At 46.3% G+C, this 26,119-nt stretch overlaps 1 protein-coding gene across 1 annotated transcript in view; it reads right to left on the reverse strand.

Moving 5' to 3' along the window:
* Positions 1 to 26,119, reverse strand: part of LOC138526374 (GTPase KRas-like) — a 168,117-nt gene that overhangs the window by 91,277 nt on the left and 50,721 nt on the right. Inside the window, exon 2 of the mRNA XM_069637045.1 lies at positions 12,027 to 12,160. Coding sequence (XP_069493146.1) covers positions 12,027 to 12,137 — 111 coding nt within the window. The 5' untranslated portion in view covers positions 12,138 to 12,160. The remainder of the gene's footprint in view (positions 1 to 12,026; positions 12,161 to 26,119) is intronic.

The raw sequence follows: 26,119 nt of genomic DNA on the forward strand, positions 1-26,119 counted from the left end.
AATGTTACAGTGCTCAGGTCAAGTGTATGCATCCCACAGTGTGTAGTTCTGCAAATAAGCAAGGTTTTTAGTGAGATCCTGAATACCCAGAAGGATTTCCATTGTTTTGCCACGAAAGTGGGGAAGCTGGCAGCACCTGCTTTGGAGCATCTGAATTTAGATTGCAGTAATTTGTTGCTATAGGATGCTCTGCTCGACTGATCCCTAATGATTTTTGCATTAGATGAGGCAGTGTTGGATAGACATCCAGGCATAATACAGGTTCTACTTGATTTTTCCAATCGCGGAAAAGTCAGCGACGGAAAAGTTTGCATGTGAAATGTACGAACCACAAAATGTTTGTACATTTCCCATCCGAACACACATTTAAAACCTACACACCCCCCACCCTACTTGCCTTCGAAGACGTGCTGTGTCCCTGTAGCGCCAGTTCCCTTTCATTTCCATGATTTGGAACCGGCGCCGCAGGTTCCTTTTTTTCCTCTCGGAAGCTGCAGGGTTGTCCCGCGCAACCCCCACTCACTGCAGTGGGCGGGGTGTTGCGGGGGGGACAGCCCCCCCCCCCCCAGCCCAACCCCACCGAAACACCTAAACACAACACGAAAAGTCCAGACTTTTGGTAGTCCGAAGTTTTTGTGATGTGTGTTTTAGGTCTTTTGGTGGAGTCAGACTTTTAAACTCTGTAAATTCGAACAATACCGTAATAGATGGAGATTTAAAGATTATGTGCTCGCCAATGGGAATTTCGGCAACAGAGATATGTTTGCGTCTTGGGTTGTTCAGGGCAGCTCAAATGGCATTGTTTTCTATCACCTGTAACATTGCCATGACTTACAAGAGGTGCCCGCAAACAGGACGTTGCAGTAGTCCAACCTTGAGCCTAGGATTGGCCAGGAAATAGCGTGACAGCTGGCCTGGGAGAGAAAGGGCCTGGCAGCGTTAATCAGCTTAGTAGTATGAGCCGCAGACGAAGCAATAGCAGTCACTCGGGTGAGGGAGAGCGAGTCGAGGCAGGTGCCAAGAGTCTTCACTGAAGGCGACAGGGATTTGAATGCCGCCAATGGAGTATTGGGCATCAAGTCTTTTGATTATGGCCGGCAGCCCCACCAGGAGGAGCTCTGTATTCTCATCATTAAGACAGACGTGGTGAGTGGCCATCCGTGCCTGTATTATGGTGTAGACATTAGCATCAGTGTCTTCAAGGTAGTTGCCAGAGAGGGGTAGGGCGACTTGGGCGTCATAGTGGAGGGATATGACAAAGGAATCAAGATCGAAACGGGGTCTTGTGAATATGTTGTAGAGCAAGGGGGACACATAAGAGCCTTGGGGGACTGTGCAGATCGAGGAATAGATGTTGCACTGTGGTTCTCGGTGTACACTCCTAGATCTGTCCTCAAGGAAGGAGACCACCCAAGCGGTGGCTTCTGGCAAGAAGCATGATGTGGTGGTCAAGTGCTGGTAGAGGATCTGGTGATCAACCAGATCAAATGTAGCCGAGAGACCCCAAAAGCAGGAGGAGGGCAGAGTTCCCCTGATCTCATCCATCTGTTTTTGGTCAAGTAGGGCAGATTCCTGTGGCCTGGCTGTAATCCAGACAGTCATACTACCAGGACACAGTGTTTCCAGAAATAGTTGGATCTGTATAATACGCAGCTCTGTCCAAAATTTAAGAGAAAAGGGGCAGTGGGCTGGTAGTTGTGGGGGACTGCCGGATCAAGAGAGGACTTTTTTTTTTAAGGGGAGTACCGATGCTTTGAGGTTGACTGGCACCAGGCGTGAAGAAAATGAGGCATTGATTAATTTAGTGAAGGGGTTCAGTTCATCCGCCTAGTCCTTCATGACAGGTACAGGGTAAATATCGCCTTTACATCTGGAGGGTTTCAGACTTGAGAATTGATGCTACTTCAGTGTGCCTTGGTGGTTCAATGGAACAGTCGGGGAAGGTTAGTATCCAGTGTATATACTGGGTTGGGTGAGGCAACAGGGTAGCTGTAGACTGTATCATTGCTAGTTTGCGGCGAATCCTTGTGTGTACGATCTCCATCTTCCCCAGCATTGGCGTTTGTATTTTGGCACACCAGGACTCATTTTAGTGGCTGGTGATTACAATTCCCTCAGGATTGTGAAACATCTTGCTAGTGTCGGATTTGGCATTGGCAATTCTCCGATTGTAGATGGACGATTCTGCTGAAATGCATTGCCTGCATGGTTGAGCTGCAGTAGCAAATATCAATTTAAGTGCTGCTCATGGCATTTTATACAGTTGGCTTCAGCCAGGCGTTTGGTTTTACGAAGTTCGGCGAGTTCTAATGCGCACCAGGAGTTGGCATTTTCTAGGTGCTTGATGGGAAACTGCATTGACTGCAGTTGAAAGGGTGCTTGTGTAGAGGTCAGCTAATGTGGATGGGTTGTTGGAGAGCAAGTGTTTGGGTTGGATTGCTTGTAGTAGTGGCGCAAGGCTGTCCCTCGTGAGATTTCATGAGCTGCGTGTCCAGGTTGGGAGCAAGGATGGACGAGCATGTGGAGTGATCAAGGGGTCATGGTGGTAATCCATGGGCAATGCGTGATGGCACGGATAGTTACCTGGCAGTTGGAATCATCTACCCAGTCTAGTGTGCAACCTTGTGTGGGTGGGATTCTGTACACAGTGTCAGAAGCCAAAAGGCACTGAGCGAGTTGGCTACTCTAGATGCACGAGTCTGACATTTTGTTAAGACCCAAGTTGAGGTCACCTACAAGGGTAATTCTGGAGGTGGGCATAATGTTTACCAATTGGTCTCCTCTGCCAAACCCAAAAAGAGGTGGACATCTGCTAAGCAGACTTTGGCATCTTTGCACACCCTTTTCAAACACTACTGCCTTCACAGGTCAGGATTCCCTTTCGGGTAAGTTTGTTTGGTGGCGCTCCTCACTCTTACCTCATCCAGATTCACAACTGCTTTGGGAGTTCATCTAAGATGGCAAATCTTTGCAAGGGCACAATCAATAAAATAACATGGTTTACTTGGGTAATGTTTGACAACTTTATTTTCATTTTACCAGATCGATGCCAAAAAAACCCCAAAAGAATAGAAATAAGTCCAACAAGCGATCCTCAAATGCAGTGCAAGCAGCAAAATGAAAATCAATATCTAGTCCAAAGTCGAGGGTCAACTCAAGAAACACAACATACAGCGCAACCGTTTGCTAAGGTTATTTTTGTTACAATGACTTACAAAATGAAGCGCAATTCGATAGGTCGGGTCTAAAGTACAGTTCTTCATTTGAATAAAATTCAGTTAAGGGGGCCCATAACCTAGGGAATTTATGTTGAGATCCCCATCAAAGCAGTTGATTTCTTCCATAACAAAAACATGAATAGAACTGTAAGTTTTAGCATGCACCAGATCTAGAGGGAATGGTGGCGTTTAGCGTGCACCACGTCAAGATGGAATTGCTGAGTTTAACGTGTACCACATCTAGATAGAATTGTGGGGTTTGTCATGCGTTGCAGCTGAATGGTATGGTGAGGTCTGGCATGAACTGCATCTAGATGGAGTGGTGGGGTTTGGCATGCATCGGATCTAGACAGAATAGCAAAGTTTAGAAGGTGTCACATGTAGACCTAGGCCTCTGTCCCACTATTTTAGGAATTCTCAAACACAGGTATGTCTCTCACGGGCTACAACTTGTTAAACCCAGGCCTTTTCTCATTGCCTACTATTTGAGAATACACAAACAAGTAGAGTAATACAGAGAACTGCCACTACTCAACATCCCTACCAACTAGGTGGCCAAACAACAATACCAATAATGCAGGATAATCACAGGTGTGGAGCGCAGAAACGCAAAGACAAAGAGGTAAGAAGGAAAACCTGCGAACCTAACTCAAGCTCAACTTTCCGCATACACTCCACATACAGAAACTCACAACAACCACTTCTCTGCACAGCAATCCGCACATATTTCACCACATTGCAGCAGACTAACATAACACAGCACAACAGCACATGTGAATTCACACACGCACCCAAAAACTGCACCCAAGCTCCGTGAACGGTGCAAATCGAACTGAAGCTGCCAACACATCATAACTCACTTTCCTATTCCCGCTGCAACCTACTAACTACCCCCGCCCCGTCCCCAAAAGCCCCCTGCCCTGCCTTTTTTAAAACACCCTCCTTTTCAGATCGGCCGGAGAACCTGGGGACAACTCAGGTGGGGACGGTGCACCGTACAAATAGCTTTAACATAGCAAAATGGTTCTATATTTTACACCACCAAATTGATACATAGGTCCTCTAGCATCTTTCCCTCATTGTGCTGCAATTAAGTGCTACAAAAGAAACTAATGCTTCCAACATAGGGTATTTGCCATCCTCACCACTGTCGCCAAGCATAACCACTGTGGGATCTAAGAAAAACACAAATGTCAGACCACCAACCTCTTGGATTCCCCCCACACCTCCTCGCAGCCCCCCCCTCCTGTGTCCCCACCCCCATATGTAAGCAGCCCACTACTTATATTGGTGAATGAGGGTGCTGTGCTAAAAAGTAATTCCTTTAATAGACGAACGTTCTGAATACTCTAGTATTAGAATTTGTTTTGGAGACTCAGTAAAGCCATACACGGTCTTCCCTTCCGACCCATTTTAATTTATGGGCCTAAGCAACCATTCAAGGACTTAGCAGTGGAGATGCTCTCCACTAATGTAACTTGTTGGAGATGGAGGAGGGATATTACAGAAGAGTAGCTTTAGCCACATGGTTGGTCTCAGGGCAAGGACCTAAAACTATTTTAGGGCACAAAAGAATGATTTTGTTGGACATTTTGTACATTGTCCAAATTACTTTCAGCAAGTATGGGTGAGGGAGGGGAATTGTTCTTTGGCACGCGAGGTACAGAAATCGTTGCTCGAGTGGGGAAATTTAGTGAGAAACATGTTGCTGGCACCATTTTGTTTGAGAAGCATTTACAGCTTTCCTGACGGGCCTTTAAATAAAGAAATGAAAGATGGAATTTGCCACTTTCTCAAGTATCACAGCAGTAGTGTGTGGAGATTGTTGCTACTATTCATCACCTCTAAGATGGAAGTAAGTCTAGATGTGGTTGGCCCAAAATTAACAAAGCAAAGACTGGTTTGGAAACAAAGCAAATCAAACTGGCTACAAGTCCGTACGCTGTACTTTTATACTGGTGGGAATCTTGCAGATTAGACGTTTCAAGGTTAAATCTTTGTTTGGGGATTTGAAAACATGAAATGCACAGTACACAAAATGGGGTGGTAAATATTATTACACGAAGATCTAAAGAGCAACTTCTGAATCAGTCCAAGAGTCTGTGTTGCCAGATCCTTAAAGACCAGAAAGATCAAGTTTGTATACAACACGATTCTCAGACAATTGTATAAAAATAAATGTAAAAATTCCTAGTAAAATAGAGAACTTGAAATGTGTGATCACGAGATGTGAAGCCTTAGTTGTTGAAGGCACGATAGACCATACATTGAGACGAACTGGATAAGCTTGGTAACTAGTAGCCAGTGGAGGGTTGTCAAGGACATACTGATGCAGTCACTTAACTCAGCCGCAGGAAGAGACGCTCCGCAGAATTCAGGATCACCCACCATCCAGTCTAAGTAAGGGTCTGTTATCCTCGATGATAGTGTTGCCTGGTGGGTGCCATATATGCAGCTGTGAAATTGCTACAGTGTTTTGAATCAGAACAGTATAGATCAAGTTATCGATTTGCAGAACTCTTTGAAACTGTATTCTTTTCACATTAAACATTTGGTCCAGCAACATTTATACATTTAACATTTAGGTATCTGAATCAGTTGACAACTGGTTGATCATGCAGGAAGGTCTGTATAGCAGGACTACCCATCAAACTGGGTCAATATGTCACATAAGACAGATAAAAGAGCAATCTGTTAAAAATCGAAATATCATAGAAGAGCCATCACACAGCGACAGCACAATTAGCCTTTTCAGAGCAACAATATATTTATAATTAAAATGTACTACCCCAAAGAAAACAAATCCTATGGAATTAAGGTAATTGTTCACTGGTCTCCAACATCTCTGTTCAGCTTGCAGACAAATGTTTTGAATGCGAATGGATTGTGTCCTCCTACATATTCCTCATCTTTGATATTCAAGTCTACTTGCAGCTTGCTTCAGAATTTCCTTTTCCAAGTATGGGGTGCCATAGAGTAGTGGTCCGGGACGGCCGCTGCCCGGTCCGCGGCCGTGATGCTGGTGTAAGTAGCACACGCAGCGACCGCTGACTCAGTTCCGTTTCTCTGCATGATACGAATGGTTTTTCACCTCAGCGAAATTATACAATGCTTCAAGAAATCCTAACAGGATGTCAACACCTAAGACCAGGTTAAAGCAGTGTTACGATTGTGGGGCAAAAATGTCCATAAAGGAACCGGATTGAGCGTCTGTGGTGCCTGGGAACGAACTACAGGGTAGATGACTGAAGTTCCTGCCAGTCAATGATGGTAAAGGCCTTGTGATAGAGGAAGGGGAAAACTGGTGGTAGGTGCCCCCCCCCCCAAATGCCCTTCTGTTACAGCATCAAAGAGGAGGTGCTAGGCAGGGATGTTTCCCTCATCTAAAAAAACATGCTTAACGACCCCCAAGGTCACAGTTGTCTTCTTCCTCCTCACCTGACAGGATGGTTACATTTCCAAAGTGGGCACCCTCGGCCGATGGGAGGAGTTTAGTCTAAAGATGTAGGTGGTTTTCCAAAAAGCTGTGCTGAGTGTTCCTCCGAGTGAGCCAATCAAAAAGAGCCTGAAAAGTCTCCAAAAATCGTCCCCCCACCCCCCGACAAGACCTGTAGCCTCTTCTCACGCACCAGGGAACCTGTTAAGAAAGCCTCTTCTGCATTCAAAGGAGTCTTCCTTAGTCAGGTTCGCCTTCGACGATCATTAAGAGGTCAAACACCTGGGCCTTCGAAGACCATGTCGAAATATTAATTGAAAACAGCGATACAGTCAACGCCCCTCGACTCCATCGGATCCAAAGAATATCAAACTTCCTGTCGAGGCTTCGAAGCCTTTACCAAAACCTGACATTTTTCAGTTCTATACTCGAGGAATACCAATATGTACCCTTTGTGTATGAATATGGTACACCCACTGTAACAGAAGAATTCATCTTGGAAGAGTCAAAAATGAAAAATCTTGGAGACATTGAGAGAAGCTACCAGCCTGGAAAATTCGCCAGAGACTGATTTTGCAAACCTAGAAATATCTGGTTACTCAGATCCTTCATACAGGTCAGTTATGAGTAAGGTAACTGAAAAACTTGGCTGGGGTAGACCGGCTGCGGTTATAGAAAAAGACCGTAGACATCCTGGACAGTGGCCCACCAAAAGCAGTTCTAAATTTCACACTGCTTTAGGGACCAGGATTCTGGAGACCTGGCGTAAACCAGACTGCACGCCTGCAGTAAACAAAAATCTAGCACAACAACATAGGGCTGCTTCCATAGACACTATTTGTGTCCAGGCGCCCTACCCCAGAAAGCCTGGTAGTACAGGTAGAGACTTCTTCATCCAGAGCTTCAGTTTACCCTTCTGTTCCACCGGATAAGGACGATAAGAAGACTTATGTCTTAGGGAAACACTTTTTAGTGCTGGAAGCATGGCATTTAAAAAAAAACAAATAAAAAAACACAAATTAGACTTGTGCATTGACCAAATACTCACACCTTCTGGGACGTCACTGCTTTGGCAACAGAGGACATCCCGGCAGGCGAGAGCAGGGTGGATTTTTAAATTTGGTCCAAGATGAATGTGCCAATCACTACAATCTGGTCGGGGTTCAATTAGTAGAGCAACGGCAGCCAGCAGTGTTGAGACGTTTTGCTTGACTCCGGATGTCTGGTTTCACGTCTGATGTACAGACCTGTTTAATGGACACGACTTTTGATGGGTGCCATTGGTGAAAAGGTTGTCCATAGCTTGTAGAAGCTGCAAGCCTCAAAAGCAGCAGACAAATCTTAAGCAGCAATTCGTCAGCCTGCACAATATCCAGGTTCTGCGCATGCTTGTAGAGGATGCTCCTTTATCTGCCTTTGTCAAAGTGAAGAGGATATTTCTCACAGAGAAGGGGGTCCATGTGGATCCAGAGGCAGATGTGGAAAACCCTCCCTTTCAACCTCAGCTGCATCAGGGGCACCTTCAAACCCTCTTCGATTCCTAAGCATACAAAACTTTGGTCGGGCAAGGTGGTCCCAACATCTCTAGAGTTGGCGGGGCATAACCTTGGATGCTTAGTTACTACAGACCGTGACCTACGGCTATTGCCTCCCATTTCGGACACAACCTACAGATTGCTGCTCCCCCCACCCCCAAACCACCAAGAGGCCACTATGCCAGACCCAGATCCACTCCAACAAGAAATTCTTACCCGGTTGAAGAACGCTGCGATCGAATTAGTACCTGCAGCCGAGAGCTGTCAGGGATGGTACTGACCTAATTTCTTAATGCCCAAGAAGGACGGACGAGTGCTACCCATCTTGGACTTGAGGCGCTTGAACAAGTTCCTGAGGAAGGACAAGTTCAAGATGGTAACTCTTCGCAAATGATTCAGGCCCTTCGGCTCCAGGATTGGTTGGTGTCATTGGATCTTCAGGATGCTTACTTTCGTGTGCCCATTCAGTACCCGAGACTCACAGTTGGAAGTTCTCATAATCAGTTTCGGTGCATGCCATTCGGGCTTGCCTCCGCCAGAGGGTCTTCACCAAGCTTATGGCAGTGGTGGCATCAAGTCTAAGGCGGTAGGAGACTCGCACCTATCTCTACGTGGACGACTGGCTGATCAGAGCTTGTTCTCCAGAACAGGCTCACAGTCACCTCAGTCACACTTATCAGCTCCTCCACGAGCTGGGCTTCTCCCTGAACTTCAAAAAGTCACACTTGACACCACCTCAAAAGCTTCAATTTATTGTCAGTCCTGGATTGTTCTGGTGCCTAATTCCGTCTGCCAAGCAGATCCCCACCAGTGGGCTCTCCAATACCAGTGTTTTCAATTCTCCAGCAGAATGACTGACCTTATTCAGGTGCCGAGAAAGGTTGCCCCAGGATCTTCTGTGGTGGGATATATAATGAGTATATAACGAGAACCTTTTTGGGAACCATGGCCAGAGATGATAAATGTGACGTACGCCTCCATGTCAGGATATGGGGGGGCCCACATAAAGGATCTTTCAGTCAGCAGACACTAGTCTCCAGAGTACAGACTCCATATCAACCTTTAAGAGGTGGGAGCAATCAGACTAACGTGGAAGGCCTTCCTACCCTCGATATGGGGGGGAAGAAATGGCCTGATAATGACGGACAACACAAGGGCCATGCATTACCTCAACAAGAGAGGCGGTGTGGGGTCACTGCATCTGTGCAGAGAGGCCAAGCAGTTTCGGTCCTGGGCACAAAAAGAAGGAATCTCTCTGGTAGTTCATCTAGCTGGAGAAGACAACATAGCAGCAGACACACTGAGCAGGCAGAGCAGAGTCTCCCAAGAGTAGGAGCTAGCTCAGGAAGTCCTTCGGGAGATCGTTGCCCTGTGGGGAACCCATCAAGTGGATCTGTTCGCAGCCAGTGTCAACAGGAAGTGCTCCAGGGTATTTCCTCAGAAAAGCTCTAGGGGATGCGTTTGTGGTGGACTGATTGTCCACTAGTCCCGGACACTCCTGTCATCTTGAGGAAGTTCGGGAAAACCATAATCCTCATTGCTCTTGACTGGGCCAGGAGAACACGGTAACCGGACCTTCTGGCCATCTGCCCTCCAATTCCTCTTCCCCAAAGAGAGGACTTGCTCTCGCAAGAGGGTGGAGGGGTGGTAAGAGTGCTTAATCCAGAATCAGTAATCTGAACCATCATGCCTCGTTTCCTAAAGGGTAAAACACAAAGATTAGACCTTTCCGGAAGACGTGATGAGGTGTTGCTTTCGGCCAGAAGGCCAGCAACAAAATCCCTGTATCGCTGCCGTTGGTACAGGTTTTGCAGCTGGTGTAGGGAAAGGGATTATGATCCTTTCACTTGTAACACTGTCTTGCCTTTTCTGTTCCATTTAGCCCACTTTGGGCTTCAAGTAATCACAGTAAAAGGATATTTTGCAGAAGTTTCTATTTTCAAAACGTTCACCAGACGAAGGCCCCTATTTTAAGATCCTGATTGTTGCCGAGTTTTTTTAATGGATTGTGAATCATCCTCCCTGCCTCCCTCCACCCCACCTAGTCCCATTTATTGTACCGGTGTGGGACCTTAATCTGTTAAAATATCTGATGGGGATGCCCTTTGAACTCCTGCATTCTTGCCCTCTCAGAATGTCAAATTTGAAAAATGTCCTCGACTGTGATAACATATGCCCGCAGGGTTGCAAGCACTTCAGTCAACCCGCCTGTCACTACCTACTCTTTCGGCCATTGGACCATATATGAACATGGTAACTTAATTAAATCTACAAAATATATTACCGTTAAATAAAACGTAACCCCAGAAAATGCAAGTCTATAGCAATGCAGAAAAGGGCAAAACGCTTTGCTCATGGGAGCGAATTAGACAAAAAAAAAAAAAAAAAAAAAAAAGTTTGCTGTAGTCCTTTCCCCAAGTGGAACAGTATCGGCAACAGAGAGCACAGGCCAACTGGTGCAGTTTTCAAAGTGAGCTGCAGTGTATCCTCCACTAAATGCAGAAACTTCGATCATGGAGTTGTCTTGTGAATGGCTCTTGAGAAAGCCCACTATGCTTTTCCCCCACATTTGGTTCCCAAAAGTCAATTTGAACACAATCTAAAGACAAGGTGGTGTTGAGTGTGCGTCCAGCATTTTTACCGAAAGTAGTTTCTGAATTTCTAGCACAGAAAATAGCATTACCTACTTTCTACCCGTCTCCTCATCCTTCTAAGGGGTCGGAGGAGGAGGGGGGGGGGGGGGGGGGTGTGACACCGTCTAGACCCCCCCCCCCCCCCCAAGAGGGCTTTCGTTTTTACATCTCAAAGATTGGCTAAAATAAAACCGGATGACCAGCTGTTTATAAGCTATACAGTCCACAGACTAGTGCTGGCGGTCACAAAACGGACTCTTGATTGTATTATGCATGTCGGAAGGCTACTCCTTAGCCAGTAAGGACCAACTGGAGGGATTGAGAGCACACTCTACTCGAGGCGTGTCTGCTTAATTCAATTTTCGATAGAGGGAAACCGCTGCAGGACATCTGCAGAGCAGCTACTTGGTAGTCATTTCACACCTTGAGTAGATTCTACTGCCTAGAGTATGTCAGGGGAGGAGCCAAATGTGGCAAAGCTGTTCTTCACAACATCAATAAACTAATTCTTAGCATCCAACTCCTTAGACAGACTGCTATGGGAGTGTATCAAAGATAACAAATACGTGGGAGGACAATTCAGTCGAAGAACAAGTTACTTACCCATGGTAACCTTCTTTCGACTGGATGTTCCTCCAACGTATTAGTCATTGCATCCATCCATCCATCCATCCATCCAAAACATGCAGAGGAAAAACTCAAACTGAGGCAACGGTCGCTGCATTTGCGATACTTACACCACTGATGTCCTGGCCAAGGACAGGATGGAGGCTGTCGATGGCCACGACGCAACACTGCCCGATGGTAGAAAACAAAATTCTGAAGCAAACAGACTTGAATATATAAGATGAGGAATATGTGGGAGGAACATCCAGTCCAAAGAATGTTACCACAGGTAAGTAACTTGTTCTTTTGGCAGAAGTAGAAGTGGCATGCAATGCTATATAAAAACCGGATATAAATTTAAGATGCTGCAGCAGATACATTCTCAATTTAGAGGGATGTCTCCGATCTGTAGTCTATCACAAAAAATGCTTTTCTTCGAGAATATGTATCAGTTTCACCAATGTGCAAAACTACTACAATCGGCAAGCTTTTAATGTGACTACAGTGTGATCTTTGCCTCTTTACCCAAAGAGCCCACCTTTATTCTGCGCATTTTCAGGGGAGGTCAAGATAGGGCTGGTGGGCGAGAAAGACTTACCTCTATAGTGGGGTCATACTCATCCACAAAGTGGTTCTGTATGAGCTGTATCGTCAGTGCACTTTTTCCCACGCCTCCAGCTCCCACCACCACCAATTTGTATTCAGTCATTCCCACTTGTCCTTCTGCAGCAGCTGGAAATGTAAGTCACAAAACCGGGTTAGATTTGTGCTTCACTCAAGTCAAATATCAAAATTGTAATCGAGAAAAACACACATTTTCCACAAATCCCCACTTTAAAAGCACACCCCAACAAAAGAAAAGGGAAACAGATGAGCAAGGTGCACACCAGTGAGCAACTCCCAAAAATTAGTGAGCAACTCTAAACATTCACAGTTTGAGCCCCACATGTAAGAGCAATTCTGTGGGATTTGATCCGTTTTCACAAATGCAGACAGTAAAGTAAAAAATGGAACAGAGGGGACAGCAAGTCCATGGCATGCTTATTAAAACACGAAATTAAGTGGGCTGGTCTTCAAAAACAAGCACATGCTCAGGACAAGAATTTTGTCCATCCCACCTGACGGAAGACCACATGCAGTCACCAAACAGAAATGAAGGTGCGACACTGGTTTGCCTGCCAATGAAAGCCAAGCATGCATAGGACGCCTTCTGAAAAGAAATCGGTGGAGTCAGAAAAAGCCAATAGCAAAGGCCAGCGTTTAAGTGCGAGATTAGGTCCTGTAGGTTACCAATAAGGAGGAGAAGGGAGGATCCAAGAAGTTGCCAACAGCTAAACCTCCTCTGTTATACTGGGATGAATGGGGGGGAGGAGGGGTGCAGAGACTTGTTCTGGCATGTTGTATCAGAAAGTGGGCCGGAACTCACTCAGAACATTCTCCAGGGTTTGAGAACATTAGTTAAATGTTAAAGGTATTTATATTGCACACCGTCACAAACTGAGTTGGTCCCCAGGCGGCTCTGTAAACAAGAAGGTGGGTGGGTTAGGTTAGTCAGGTGGAGAGGGAGTCGGAGAGTGAGAGAAGTGGTGTGCTGTTGGCGGCTTCAGTTCAGTTTCCACCGTGCGTTGAGCTTTGAAGTATAGGACCAGAGAGTGACCTCATGTGCTGTTGGTGCGGCTTATGCGTTTGTTGCGGTGTGGTGAAGTGCGTGCGGTTTGCTGGGCGAGAAATTGTGTGGCTTTTAGGGTGTATTAGGTATGCAGAGATTTTAAGTTGGGTTAGTGGGTTGTATGTCCTGGTTCTAGCAGATCTTGTTCAGTTTAACTAGCATTCCTATGGGTAGGCTTAGTTGCCGATTACCTTTAACCATTTGGCTGTGGTGGGTGATGGCGGAGCGTTCCCGACTGTATTGTATTGAAATTAGTATGATGGGGTTTATCTAGTCCCCCCTATGGGGTTGGTGCTGTGGATTGGTAGCCCCCTACTCCCTTGCTATCTATTTTGACAGAAGTCTGTTGGTGCTTGGGTGTAGTTCGGGGCCAGGGTGCTATTGGGGAATCGTCCTTGTCCTTCCGTCTTGGTATGACTATTTATTCAGTCTTTAGTGTCATCCCATCATAGCGATCTCATAGTTTGAAATGTAGTAGAATGTCTTCCTTAGATGCTGTTTGTAGTCGATTGCTTGGTCGGATACGGGATTGGTATCTACATTATTGTTTTAGCTATGCGTGTGCCCCTGTGGGCGGTCTTCTAGTTACGCAGTGAAGAGCCAGGATTTGAAGAGTTTCCTGAATAGTAGGTGGTTTCTCGTGTTACGTATGTTCTTTGGTAAGTCGTTCCAAGTTTTCGATGCTTGGTGAGAAAGAAGATCCTTAGAGTTTTCTTAGTAATTAAGGAAAAGATTCAACACTTTCATGGTGCTAGAAAGCACAAAGAAAGACACTTAACCCAAAGCAGCTCTGGCTCACACAGGCTGTAGTATTTTTTTGGCTCACAGGATTTAGCAGCAGATTAAGTATATAAGGAATTAACACTGTGCGGCAAAGGGTGGCAGAAACGCAGAGGAATAGTTCTCATAACAAAAAAGCAACAGAAGTCGAGTTAAAACCTTACCAAGGAGCCCAACTCATCAAGGACCACAAAAACAAAGTGACAATAAGGACTGAAATCTGGACACTCAAGCAGCCCAATAAGTAACAGATGTCAGCGATATGTAGATTCAAGACAGTACTTGAAGGCTTCAACTCTAGCAAGTGGCAAGCCAACAGAAAAGGTGGGAAAGGCAGGAGCACATTTCTTAAATTTAAACAATGTGTGGATTATGCACAACTAGAGAGAAACAATGGAAAGGCTGAACCAAAAGAGTAGCCTACAATAGAAATGAGGGGTTTGATCGCTAGCTGGCCTGACAATCTTCATAGTCAGACTGTTCCTCACAGTACTTGAGGTGGATGCCACCTCCAAGACCGTAACCAGTGTTTCATCTTTCAACTTTTTTCAGAGACAGTCCTGCACACCGCTCCCTCCATGTGTGGTGTAAAAGGAGATGAATTACCCAGAAACCACATAAGTATCACCCAAGCCGGACCATTATGTGCAGAAGCTTCAGAACTGGTGTTGTATGAGCTATGTGTTCTATTGTATTTTAGAGGTAAATGCTATGATTGTTATACATAATACTACACAGATATACAAGTGGTTTTTATGTGAACATAAGCATTGTATTGGAGAGGAGCGCCTGCTACCTTTTTAAAATATTTGCAAGGAACTTGGGGTTTGTCACCCTAAGTTACCTGGGGCAACCATACGTTGACTCCCTGCTCACTGTGCTCAGAGGGGCACAGCTTCCCCTCACTGATGAGGGCCAACAAGGCTGAAACACGCGTATGGGGTAGCTGTTGGTACTCTTGTTCAGAGAGGAATTGCCATAGCATTTCGGTGCTGACTGCTCATGTGGCAGGACAAAGACTGATATGCAAATGGATATTTCCCCCCATCTGTGAAAGGGTACAGTGAGCAACAAGTGTGTGCTGCAAACTCATCTCAGAACAGGTTATCATGCCATGTTCTTTCTGGAGAGGAGTGCCTGCTACCTTTTTAAATAAGTATTGTATTAGTTAAATTAGTAGAGTATGTATCCATGTGATGAATGCTTTCCTTTATTTTTTATTTGATGAAATACTCATTTGTAATTGTGTTTAAGTTTTATAACTATTACAAACACAAAGCTGCTTCAGATGCTTGGAGAGGGTGGGAAGGGGTGCAAGTACTGAGACGACAAGTATGACTTGGAGCAATGAGGATTATTGGCAAGTTATTTAGGTGTCACTCTTGAGGGATTCTGATCTTAAACATATCAGTACCAGAACCGCCAAAATACCAAAACATTAGACGTGAAAGAACACAGGTATCTTGTCAGCAAAAGGTTAAATGAGAGGACACCCTAAATTACAGTTGTGGGGGCTGTCCTTCCACAAATCACCTGCCAAGCAGAAAGATCACTGGTACCAAAGACCATATATAAAATATTATCGGAACCATTCTGAACACCTGCACCAGCTATATTCCATAACCTTGATCAATGCAAGACTGCTTTCTTTTCCGAATATCAAATAACTAATTTAAGCTGTACTTTCTATTGGATGAGAAACTGGCACCCGATTCCCTGGTCTAAAAGAAGGCTTTCCGTCAAACAAACTGTTTCTCTCCGCCAGGAAGGTATTAGGTAATAAAAAAAAAAAAAATTAAAAAAGCTGCTAAAATGTCACCAGTAAAAAAAGAAATCGCAGGTACAGGTGTACCCCATTATACCAAATAAGGGGAGCAGGGTTTGCGGGGGTGTCCCCCGCCCCCCCTTAGATATTATGGGTCCAGGGTGTCCCCCGCATGCTTTACATGATTTTGGCGGCAAAACCAACGCTTTTCTGCCACAATATTTTGTATCCACAGCCATTTTTGCTGCGATTTTAAGACATGGAACCATCAGGAAGTGATGTCGATATAATCTGCAGATACCGTAGTTTAAAATGACTGCATTCAAGGTTTTTGGAAGTAGTCAATAAAACACAAAGATACACTCCTAAATGAAACATGAGGAAACTGAGCGGACAGGCAGTATGGGTTTTCCCCGCTGCATTGGCAGACTTTCTTCACACCATATGTTACTCGTGTCTCTCCGACGCAGGGCTCACACTGAAAAAGTCCACTGGGACCAGAGTGGGCACCTGCTTTCTGGAATGGTTTGGAAATGAGGAGCTAGAATGAAGGCCTTCACTTTATTCTGCCCTGCCATGACCCCAGCGATCTACAATATTCTTTTTTTTAACAACTTTATTTATTACAGTTAGAGCTTTAACTTAGCATTACATGAGTTATTGTGATTCCCTTTACAGCTAGTATGCATGTAGTAGGCCCATTCCCACCTCCCATGGTCCCTCTTCTGCCGCCCCTTTAGTCTATGATGCTCTGGAGGGTTGGCGACCCGTCCAGGCTTTGGGCGCCCAGAAAGTTCGATATCAAGCGGGATTGATATGTGAACGCCAGGAATCGGGAGTGATAGTCCAATGCCGGGGTCCAGCCATTGAAGTGGTGGAGAGCCCCCTCCTTCGCGGCTATGACTTTCTCCGTCACCAGAATCTCCCAGACTTTTATCCACCACAGGGCTAGAAGAGGACCTTCCCGAGTCTTCCACTTCCGCACCACTGTAATCTTAGCTGCCAACAATAGGCGTGTCAGCAGTTTGGCAGATTGGCCAGTTTTAGGATAGGAGTCCGGGCTCGCCACCCCGAGAAGTATTACCTCCGGGTCCACCGGGAGTTTACGTTGGGTGATGTCTTCTGCAATCTGCAGGACCTCCCTCCAGAAGGTCTGTACTGTCGGGCATCCCCACTTCATGTGGAAAAAGGACCCCCCGCTCGCCGCAGTGTCTCCAGAAACTCGGGTCAATGTCGGCATTGCAGTGGTGCAGGCGGGCTTGGGAGCAGTACCAGCGGTGGAAAAGTTTCAGGGCGCATTTGTGAAGCATCTGGATGTAGAGTTGATCCTGGACCATATCTCCACCCATGCCTGGTCCTCTATAGGGTGACCCAGGTCCGCCTCCCATCCGGACATGTATGGTGGCCTGACCTTCAGCATGTCCTCCTGGAGCAGGCGGTACAGTTTGGTGATCTGACCTCGACCTGTGCTTTCTCCCGTCACCTGCTCAAGAGGGTGGAGGTCCCGGGTAGCCCCTCGGCGGACCGCGGGCTGCGATATCCAGTGGCGTAGTTGGATGTATGCGAACCTGTCAGCTGAAAGCGGGTTTTTGCATTCCTCAAAGCCTAGTGGGTTGTTAGCCTCGTAGAGTTGGCAGAGGGTTCGTAGGCCTCCTTTGGTCCATCGGTTGAATCGAGCTGCCTCCATTCCTGGCCTGAAGTCGGGGTTCCAGATGACCGGGGAGAGTGGGCCCTCCTCTGTCGGGCCCATGCCCATGCTTCAAGGGTCGCTTTGGTGGAGGATAGCATCTGAGGTCCATGGCTCCAAGGGGGGGGGGGGGGGGGGCAGGGGGGTCCCGGGATGTGTAGCAGGGAGTGTAGTTGTGGCTGGCATCTGGATTGTTCAATGCGGGACCATTTCGGGGGGCTTCCGGATTCGCCCAGGCTGCAGCGCTCGCCAGTTGGGCCGCCAGGAAATAGTTAAATCAGGTTGGGGAGCCCAAAGCCACCCCATTTTGCGGCTCCTGTCATGACCCTCATGGGTATCCTGGCTCTGCGTCTCCTCCACACGAATTTCGCTAGCTACCTCTGTAGCTGTTCCAAGGTCTGTTTTGGGGTGGTTGGGGGGAGCGGGAGAGCAGAGCACAGGTACAGCAGTCTAGGGAGGAGGTTCATTTTGTGTGAACCGGCCCAGTAGGGAGATCTCTTGGCTGTCCCATCGTTGGAGGTCCTCCTCCAGTTCCTTGAGAAGCGGGGGGAAGTTAGCAGTGAAGAGCTGTTTTGGGTCAGCTGTGAGGTATATACCCAGGTAGGCCGTTGAGGAGGAGCTCCATGCTAGTGGGCAGAGGCCCTGAGGTTGTTTACGAGAGGGGCTCCCAGGTTGACGCTCAGTGCCTCCGATTTGGAGTAGTTCACCTGGAATCCTGCCACTACCTGGAAGGCCTCCAGCTCAGCCAAGGTAGCGGGTAAGGAGGATTGGCAGTTGGTGATGGCGATCTTGAATTGTTTGCCGTTTATTTCTAGCCCAGTGATGTTTTCGTTGGATCATGTCCTTTGGGGGAATGGTTCCATGACCATAGAAAAGATCAGCGGGGAGAGCGGACAGCCTTGTCTTGTCCCACAAGAAAGCCGGATCGGCGGCGAGGTCTTCTGGTTCAGGCCAAGTGATGTTCTCGGGGCTTTGTAATTTGCTAGCACCATTTTCTGGAATATCGGGCCAAACCGGAATGCCTCCATGCTGAGGCGCATGAAGTTCCAGTCCCCCCTGTCTAATGCTTTGGTGGCATCCCGGGTCAAAACCGCCAGACCCCGATGTTCTTGGGTTGCGACTTCGATAAGACTGAGCGCTCGACGGATGTTTTCCATGGTGCGTCTCCCTCTGATGAACCCCGCCTGGTCCTGGTCCATGATGGTCTGGAGGATTTGTGCCAGCCTATTCGCCAGTACTTTTGAGTATGCATTGGCGTCCACATTCAGCAGGGATATCGTTCTATACAAAGCGCACTCCTTTGGATCTTTGACGGGTTTCAGTAGCATAATTGTGGTAGATTCTTGCATAGAGGGCACGATAGTGGCAGAGTCCCGGAAGGAGTTAAATAACTCGGTCATTGGGTGCAGCAACATGGGGCGAAAGTTTGTAAAGTTTTGGAACAAAGGTTAACCAAACTGACCCAGATGGGCCACGGCCCGGAGTGACTGTCCATCCACTCGGCTGGGGCATTGCGTGGGACGCCTGGGTGCCAAGAGTGCAGGTTACAGCATAAAGTGCTGAAGGTCGGTTACTGATAGTGTGTGGCGGGGGCTGTGCCCCATTTTGGGACTTTAATCCAGCGGCTATGTTGGGGTTTCGGTGTTGAGCTGCGTGGTTTGTTTGATGGGGAGGTGGATGCATCATCCTCAGGTGTCGCGGGCTCACATCCCATAATGCCGCCTGCCTCCTCCAGGGTATGGATTACCCTCGATTGGCCCTCAAGCGTGAACTGAAGCGAAGCCGGGTAGAGCCAGCAGTATTTGATTTTCCGCTCCTGCAGAAAGAACGTTAGAAGGCGAAGGGTTCGCTGCCGCTGGACTGTGGGGGCGGCCAGGTCCTGGAACAGCTGTATGGCAGTTCTCTGGTACGTCAGATCACCTTGTGAGCGGCTTGCTGCCATGATCTCCTGTTTCGTTGAGAAAAAAATGCACTCTGGTGATCACTTCAGGGCTAGCTGCCGATGGGTGTTCCTGCAGCCTTGCAGTCCGAGTGCGATTGAGTAGGAGTAGGGACTTTTCAAAGTCTGGGAGGAAATGTAGGCCGGGAGGGCCTGGTCCGGGATCGAGGCGGGAACCCCTTTGATGCAAATGTTATTTCTGCAGGACCCGTTTTCCATGTCCTCCTGCTTGCGAAATATGGATTCAGCGCTGTCCTCTAGCATCTATTGGCTGCTTAGGTGTTTCCTTTAGGTGGAGGAAATTGGCTATGTCCGCTGACTTTGGACCCCTCTGCCTAGACATCTTGTCTGGAGCACCGATTACCCAGGTGCGTGCTGTCCGCAGGCTGGTATTGGGGCGGTGGGGGGCCTCCTCAGGCCGGCACTTGCTGCGTTTTCAGCTGTTTTGTCCGTTTCGTTTCGCCTGTTGGGAGCCTGTGGTTCTCGCTGATTTGGTGCGATGGGGTCGTCCCGGCAGGTCCTCCTGTATAGTCAGTGTTAACACTGGACCACTCGCGTCAGGTGTGGGTGGGGACCCCACTACCTGGCAGCCCTGAACGGCGAGGGTGGGCTGACGCCGTGTCATTGTGCCCGTTGATGTTGTGCAGAGGAAGTGGGGGGCAGGGGGGGAAATCAAGGTGAAGAGCCCTGGGGTTTTGTTGTCCCAAGCGGGCGGGGGGGCCAGGGAGGAGGTAGTATCTCGGATCTCACACAGGCTGCTGTCAGGATCCGTTGGCTTGTTGCAGGGCTGGGGGTATGGTGCTGGTTCGCTCAGTTGGTGGGCCGGCTCCGGCCAATGACCTTCACCTTTCTCCTCTGCCCCATTACCTGAACTGGTTGTACAAGGACACATCGATATATCTGAAAGTCTTATCTTGGAATGTATTGGGTATAACAATCCAAGCCCGCAGATCTGGATTGGCATTAGTTCCTCGATAATAAAAGAGAAAAGAGGATCCAAACTGGAACCCCTCCCCCCGTCCCCTGCACAACGTAATAATGCGTCAATACGACGCAATAGTCTTTCAAGAAGGTACTAGTGTAAAGACAATACATTTCAATAGAGAAAACAGTTTCAACGAGTTAATGATGCAATCCAATCTTTAAATGTAAAAAACAAATCTTGTTTATTCCAAACGAAGGAGCCAGAGAAAATGGAGTTCATTCAGGACGGCTGACGCGTTTCGAGAAGTATATTCTCTTCTTCATGTGCCAGAGATCATGTACAAGAACTAAAATGAAAACAATGTAGAGAAAAGAAAAGTACAATCAGGATATTGTTGCTATTAAGTCGATTCCACAATCTGGTGTTCATCAAATAGTTTAAAACTACCAGTTAAGTGACACAATGTCTCAACAATTGTATTGAAAAAGAACCGATATTGGGGGTCAAAGTACACAGAATACAAATTCAGCTATATCCAAAGCCACAAACAACCAGAACGAAGGATGGCCAATCAGTCAATGGTAAGGGAGGTGATGAATGGTGAAAAGAACACTGACAAAAAGGTGTTCTAAACGGAACAGTAGGTATGCTCACCAAGACTAAGGAAGTCCTGAGTGTTGATGCGTTTAAGGAGGTCACTCTGCATAGGTAAGGGATTTCAAATAAATGATGGATCATACAAATCATTCAGCATGCAGTGGATGCCCAGTGGACTGTAAAGAATGGAATACAAAGCCTAAAATGAGCAAGAATTCTCAAAATGGCAACCAGCAAGATATAGAGTAAAGGGACACTCACCATTGTGAGATGAATATACAACGTGGAGTCTCAAGATTCTACTCGGTAGGTGCCGTAGGTGACGTACGACCATTGATCAGGTATCAGTAGTGATATAGTGCCGGGGTCTGTAAACAGTCCAAGAACGTTGTGTTTTAGTATCCGAGCGTCTCTGCCAAAGCATGATTAAAGTATCACCAAGATAAACGTGTGTTAAATGTAGGCGCTCAAACTTACTGTGTCAACAGCGTAGTGTACAATCCAAATAATCTGCATCCGGCATACAGTAATGGTTCAATGCAGGTCGCGCAGCCCAGCCATGGGTGTGTGGTCGTAGGTGGAGATTGTTGCTATGAGAGGGACCACCATGGAAATCGGGGCACCTCATTTACACTTCTGGATGTGGACATGGAAATCAAAGAAAACCTTATCTGGACCACTATTTACCATAAACCAACTGATGCAAATAATTTGTTGCATTTTACAAGCCATCACCCAAACTCAATTTTGAAAAGCCTACCATACAGTCAAATCTTGAGATGGAAACGCATAATTTCGGATCCAGCCGGTCTCGACACAGAAAGCAGCAAACTACTTGAGAAATTTGAAGCCAGAGGATATCCAGATACAATTCTTGAGGAAGCCAAAGAAAGGTCTGAACTCATTAGCAAAGAACAACGCCTTGTCCCTAAAATTAAAAACGAAGGCAACACCGTTGCTCCACATCACCAAATACTCAAGACAAAGCTTTCAAGTAGGGAAAACTATCAGGAAGCATTGGAACATCCTCCACAATGATCAGAACTCAAGGAACTATTCCCTAAAGCACCCATGATTGCCTTCAGACGTGGTAGGAATCTCAGGGATACACTAGTAAGAGCAGAAATACCACCTAAGGACAAACAAATGGTTCTACAAACCAAAAAAATGGGAACCTTCCCTTGTCTGCTGTTCACACTGCAACAACGTTACCAAAGGTAATATTGTTCACCCATTCACTGGTAAAAAGATTAAACTACGGCACTACGCTACCTGCATGTCCACTGGAGTGATCTATGCGATCAAATGCCCCTGTGGCAAACTATGTGGGTCAAACTACAAGATCTGTAAAAGAATGTCAGAGCATAAATCGAACATCAGGTGCAGAAACACATCACCTCTCTCAAGACACTTTATGGAAAACCACACTGTTGCTCAGCTCAATGTTTTTTTTCGTTAAAAAATTCACGGCGAGAAACAGTGACAAAACATCCTGTGAAGAAATGACATGGAACCATCCTGACATCTGCAGAAATTATCCCTTTTTATAAAAAGGAGGCAGTGAGCCCCCCCAAGTAATGAGAATTATCGTCCAATCTCGCTCCTCCATTCCACAGGCAAGATCTTCGAGAGTGGTTCGTGGAAGTTGAAGACCTGGGCTAACACCTTGGCTCTGATTAACCATGAGCAGGCAGGGTTCAGATAGGGGACAGGTACCATAGACCAGTACTTTAGGTTATCCTTAATAAAAAAAAGTGACAAAGATGTCAACGTCTTCGTCGAACTACGCAGTACACTACAGTGCCTTCAATGCAGTGCCTCGTGCAAAACTCTTGAGATTCTGCACACCCTTCTCAACATAATACTGCTATGTAATGAAAATGAGGCTGTTGTGACGTGGGGGTCTGGGTGGGGAAATCTACTGCACCTGTAAAAGTCCAAAAAAGAGTGAGACAAGTTTGCGCTGTGGCGTCAACCTTGTTTTTAATTGTACAATGACCTAATTGACAAAATCATTACAAACGCCAAATTATCCACCATCACTTGCAGGGGAACACAATGCCTCATTATTCGCAGGTGATGCAATCCTCATTTTATTTTTTAAAACTATTTAACTTCGCACAGGGAAACATCATATATACATACAGCCAGATGGTATTCGCACGGGAATCAGTGCAGTAATAAATGAACAGGTCACATAGAGCATAGCTTTTACGAACAAGGTTACACAGTGTATAGCATTTATGTTAGTAGAGTGTGTAGGTCTGATGGATGGACATTTGACTTAAATACTTCAAAAACGCAAAGAAGTATTATCAAGTGTTCGCCAGACCACCTCTGGAAGTGTATTCACTCTGGGCTGCTTACACATACACGAATCAGTGCCATTGGTTTTTTGAATTAATTGAATTTGAAAGACAGAGGTTTAAAGTGGTACAAACACTCAAATAAGTGGTTATTGATTAGGCTCATGGCGCTGTATTTTATTTGAGCATGAATCAGTATTGATTTCAGATCTTCCTGATTTGATTTTATTTGACTTTTTGGGTGCATTTTATTTTTTAATATTACTGCTTTATTTCCCTTGTTTATTTTTCTTTGAACTCATTTCATTGCTTCAAGGGATGTAATGTATTTTAGTATTTAAAGAAATGTAAATGTACTAGGGGTGTCAAAGTATTAGTTTTATGACGGTACGATAACCTTCTTGCCAAAGGACGGTATATCATGGTTATCGCGGTATAGCAGATGGAGTTAACCAATCTTAAATATTCTCTAAAAGGTCATACATTGTCAGATTTATCATCAAACAAAACCAGGCACCCAGGTCCAGAATTGGGCGTTTCAACCTACTTTCCACTGAAATGCCACCCTTTGCTTCCACCAAACAAACACACGTGTGGAGAGGAGGAGGGAGGGGCCTGCTGCCACTGGCAAAGCAAACTGAATAGCTTTTCTTAAGTGGTCATTTAGGCTTTTAGCTCCCCATTGGCTACTGGTGAAGATGAACATGTTGCCATCTTTATAACCTGCATGCCACAGATCAATGGAGGCTGATGGTAGTATAAGCGTGTGCGCATATACACACGCACGCATGCTCTCTTTACGTTACAGCCTTTGGTTTACTTGCAGGCCAAAAGGTGTTCAGTCATCACAGACATGTTACTCTTTGGTATGGCAGCAGGGAATACCCACAGAGATGAGTGAATTTCGCAGTGTGACTTATCTGTAAATTTAATGATAGAACCAGGGAAAATCCCCCCCCCCCCCCCCCCATGTCATATGTTTAGCAAACATTATCCATTATAAATATATAAACCCCAAAGCTGCCAACCCAAAGTAAACCCTTTTCATTCTTGGCACTGTATTTATTCTTCCGATTGCTAACATATTGATTTTGTGTCAGGCATGTGTGGTTTTTGGAATGGCATTAAAAACTGCTCCAACTGAAACTACTTGGCAGTTGGCACATGCAACAGTGCAAGACCAAGACTGCAGCACTTGCTTACTGCAGCCTTTCCAAATCAGTTTGAAAAGCTCACTTAACGGTATAAACAATGACTGTTATTATTGTTCAATTGAGTGGTTCATGGTATCTTTAACGGTATACCATTACATCCCTAAAATGTACTTTATTGTATTTAGTTGTGTTTATTTAAAATGTTTTATATATTGTAAAGTTGACTTATGCCACCTAATCAATATAAATAAATATATAATTTTTTTTATTAAAAAACCATAGCAATTATGAACATTGTCACCACATTTCCATCTCTTCAGTGAACTGCCTTTATTACTCAGATATTGTCGGAAACCTCCCCATATATCTTTGGGTCTATTCGTAATAGGTAGTACACTGGCGTATACTTTCTCCTTGTCATTTGTCCAGGTCATATCCCTTTCCCATTCCTCAAGTATTGGTGACATAGCACTTTTCCACGGAATCAATATAGCACGTCGCTATCAGCAGGCCAATGTTCATAAGCTTACGTTTCAACTGGCTCCTTTTCAACACATACCCCTGTATACACATTGCTTGTTCCCAGTTTATCGGTTGACCTGCCAACACCTCTAGCGCATCACATACCTTGTGCCAGTATTCAGTTAGCACCCCACAAGACGAAGCATTTGTATTATGTCAGCATCCTCACCACGGCATCTGGGACATCTCCCATCAGTGGCAGCATACATTTTGCGAAGACTGGCTGGGGTGAGGTGTTCTCTATTCAGTACCTTCAAGTGAATTAGTCGGTATCTAGAGTTGTACGACACCCATTTTATTAGCTTACATATCTGGTGCCAGTGTGCATCTGTAAAAGAGACAGTTGGGTCTTTCTCCCAATCACCCTTAATGTCTGGTGCACGGATTGCTCTAGTCATCATTGCCAATTTATATATTACCGAAGCAGATTTCTTGGTTTGGCCTGGGGAGATTGCATAGTTTAGGCTCTGGTGTGATGAGGGCTCTTGCGGGAATCCAGACCATGCAGACACCCCTGCTGATCGGAGTCTGCAATACTGCAGTTTCTGAAGTGGGGTATCCCCGATCTGTGTTTTCAGATCTTCCCAGGACACAAACACGCATTGCGGTACAAATCTCCGAAATGTGCTATACCCGCTTTGCGCCTATGTATAGCGAGTACTGCTTCTCTAGTGGGGCCTAGGTATTGAGCATCCCATACTGGCATAGCTGGGCTGTATAGTATCGAGTGCTTGGGTTAACTGCCACCATGCCTGTCTCGTAGCTAGACTGAGTTTAGGTGGTTCCCGTTTCTCTGCCCACCCCGTTGCCACCCCGTGGAGGAGTGCGGCTCTGCCCCTCCCTCGCCTTTCTAGTCCTTCGCACGATGTATGTGGTCCATCTTCTGCCCAATGCGTTGAATACACCTAAGCCGCCAGGCTCATAGACCGGAGCGGCCAGCCCCCCTAATCCTTATGGTAATGTGAGATGGCTCCAGCTGACCCCTTCCTGCCCTTTCCATACAAATGGGAGCATGCTCCAGATACCTTCGTGAAGAAAAACCTGCCCGGCCATAATGGTATAGTGCTAGGACAATCATCTTGACCAACGCCACTCAGCCCATCAATGAGATAGGGAGGTGCGTCCACCGTTTAGTACACAGGCTTCCGATCAGTGTGCCATAGAGCAGGGAGCGCACCAGAAAGCGGAACGTGCCACCTCCACCCCTAGATACTTCGCCTGCACGGGTGACCATCTTCGCACCATCAGGTACTGGTTCTTTCGTGGCTTCTGTCAGCGGAAGCACCCGACTCATTGTTCAGGCGGAGGCCTGAGTAGGTCCCAAACTCCTGAACTGCAGTTATTACC

This window comes from Ambystoma mexicanum, chromosome 1q (genome assembly GCF_040938575.1).
Source record: "Ambystoma mexicanum isolate Mex_15411 chromosome 1q, UKY_AmexF1_1, whole genome shotgun sequence".
Taxonomy (NCBI): Eukaryota; Metazoa; Chordata; class Amphibia; order Caudata; family Ambystomatidae; genus Ambystoma; species Ambystoma mexicanum.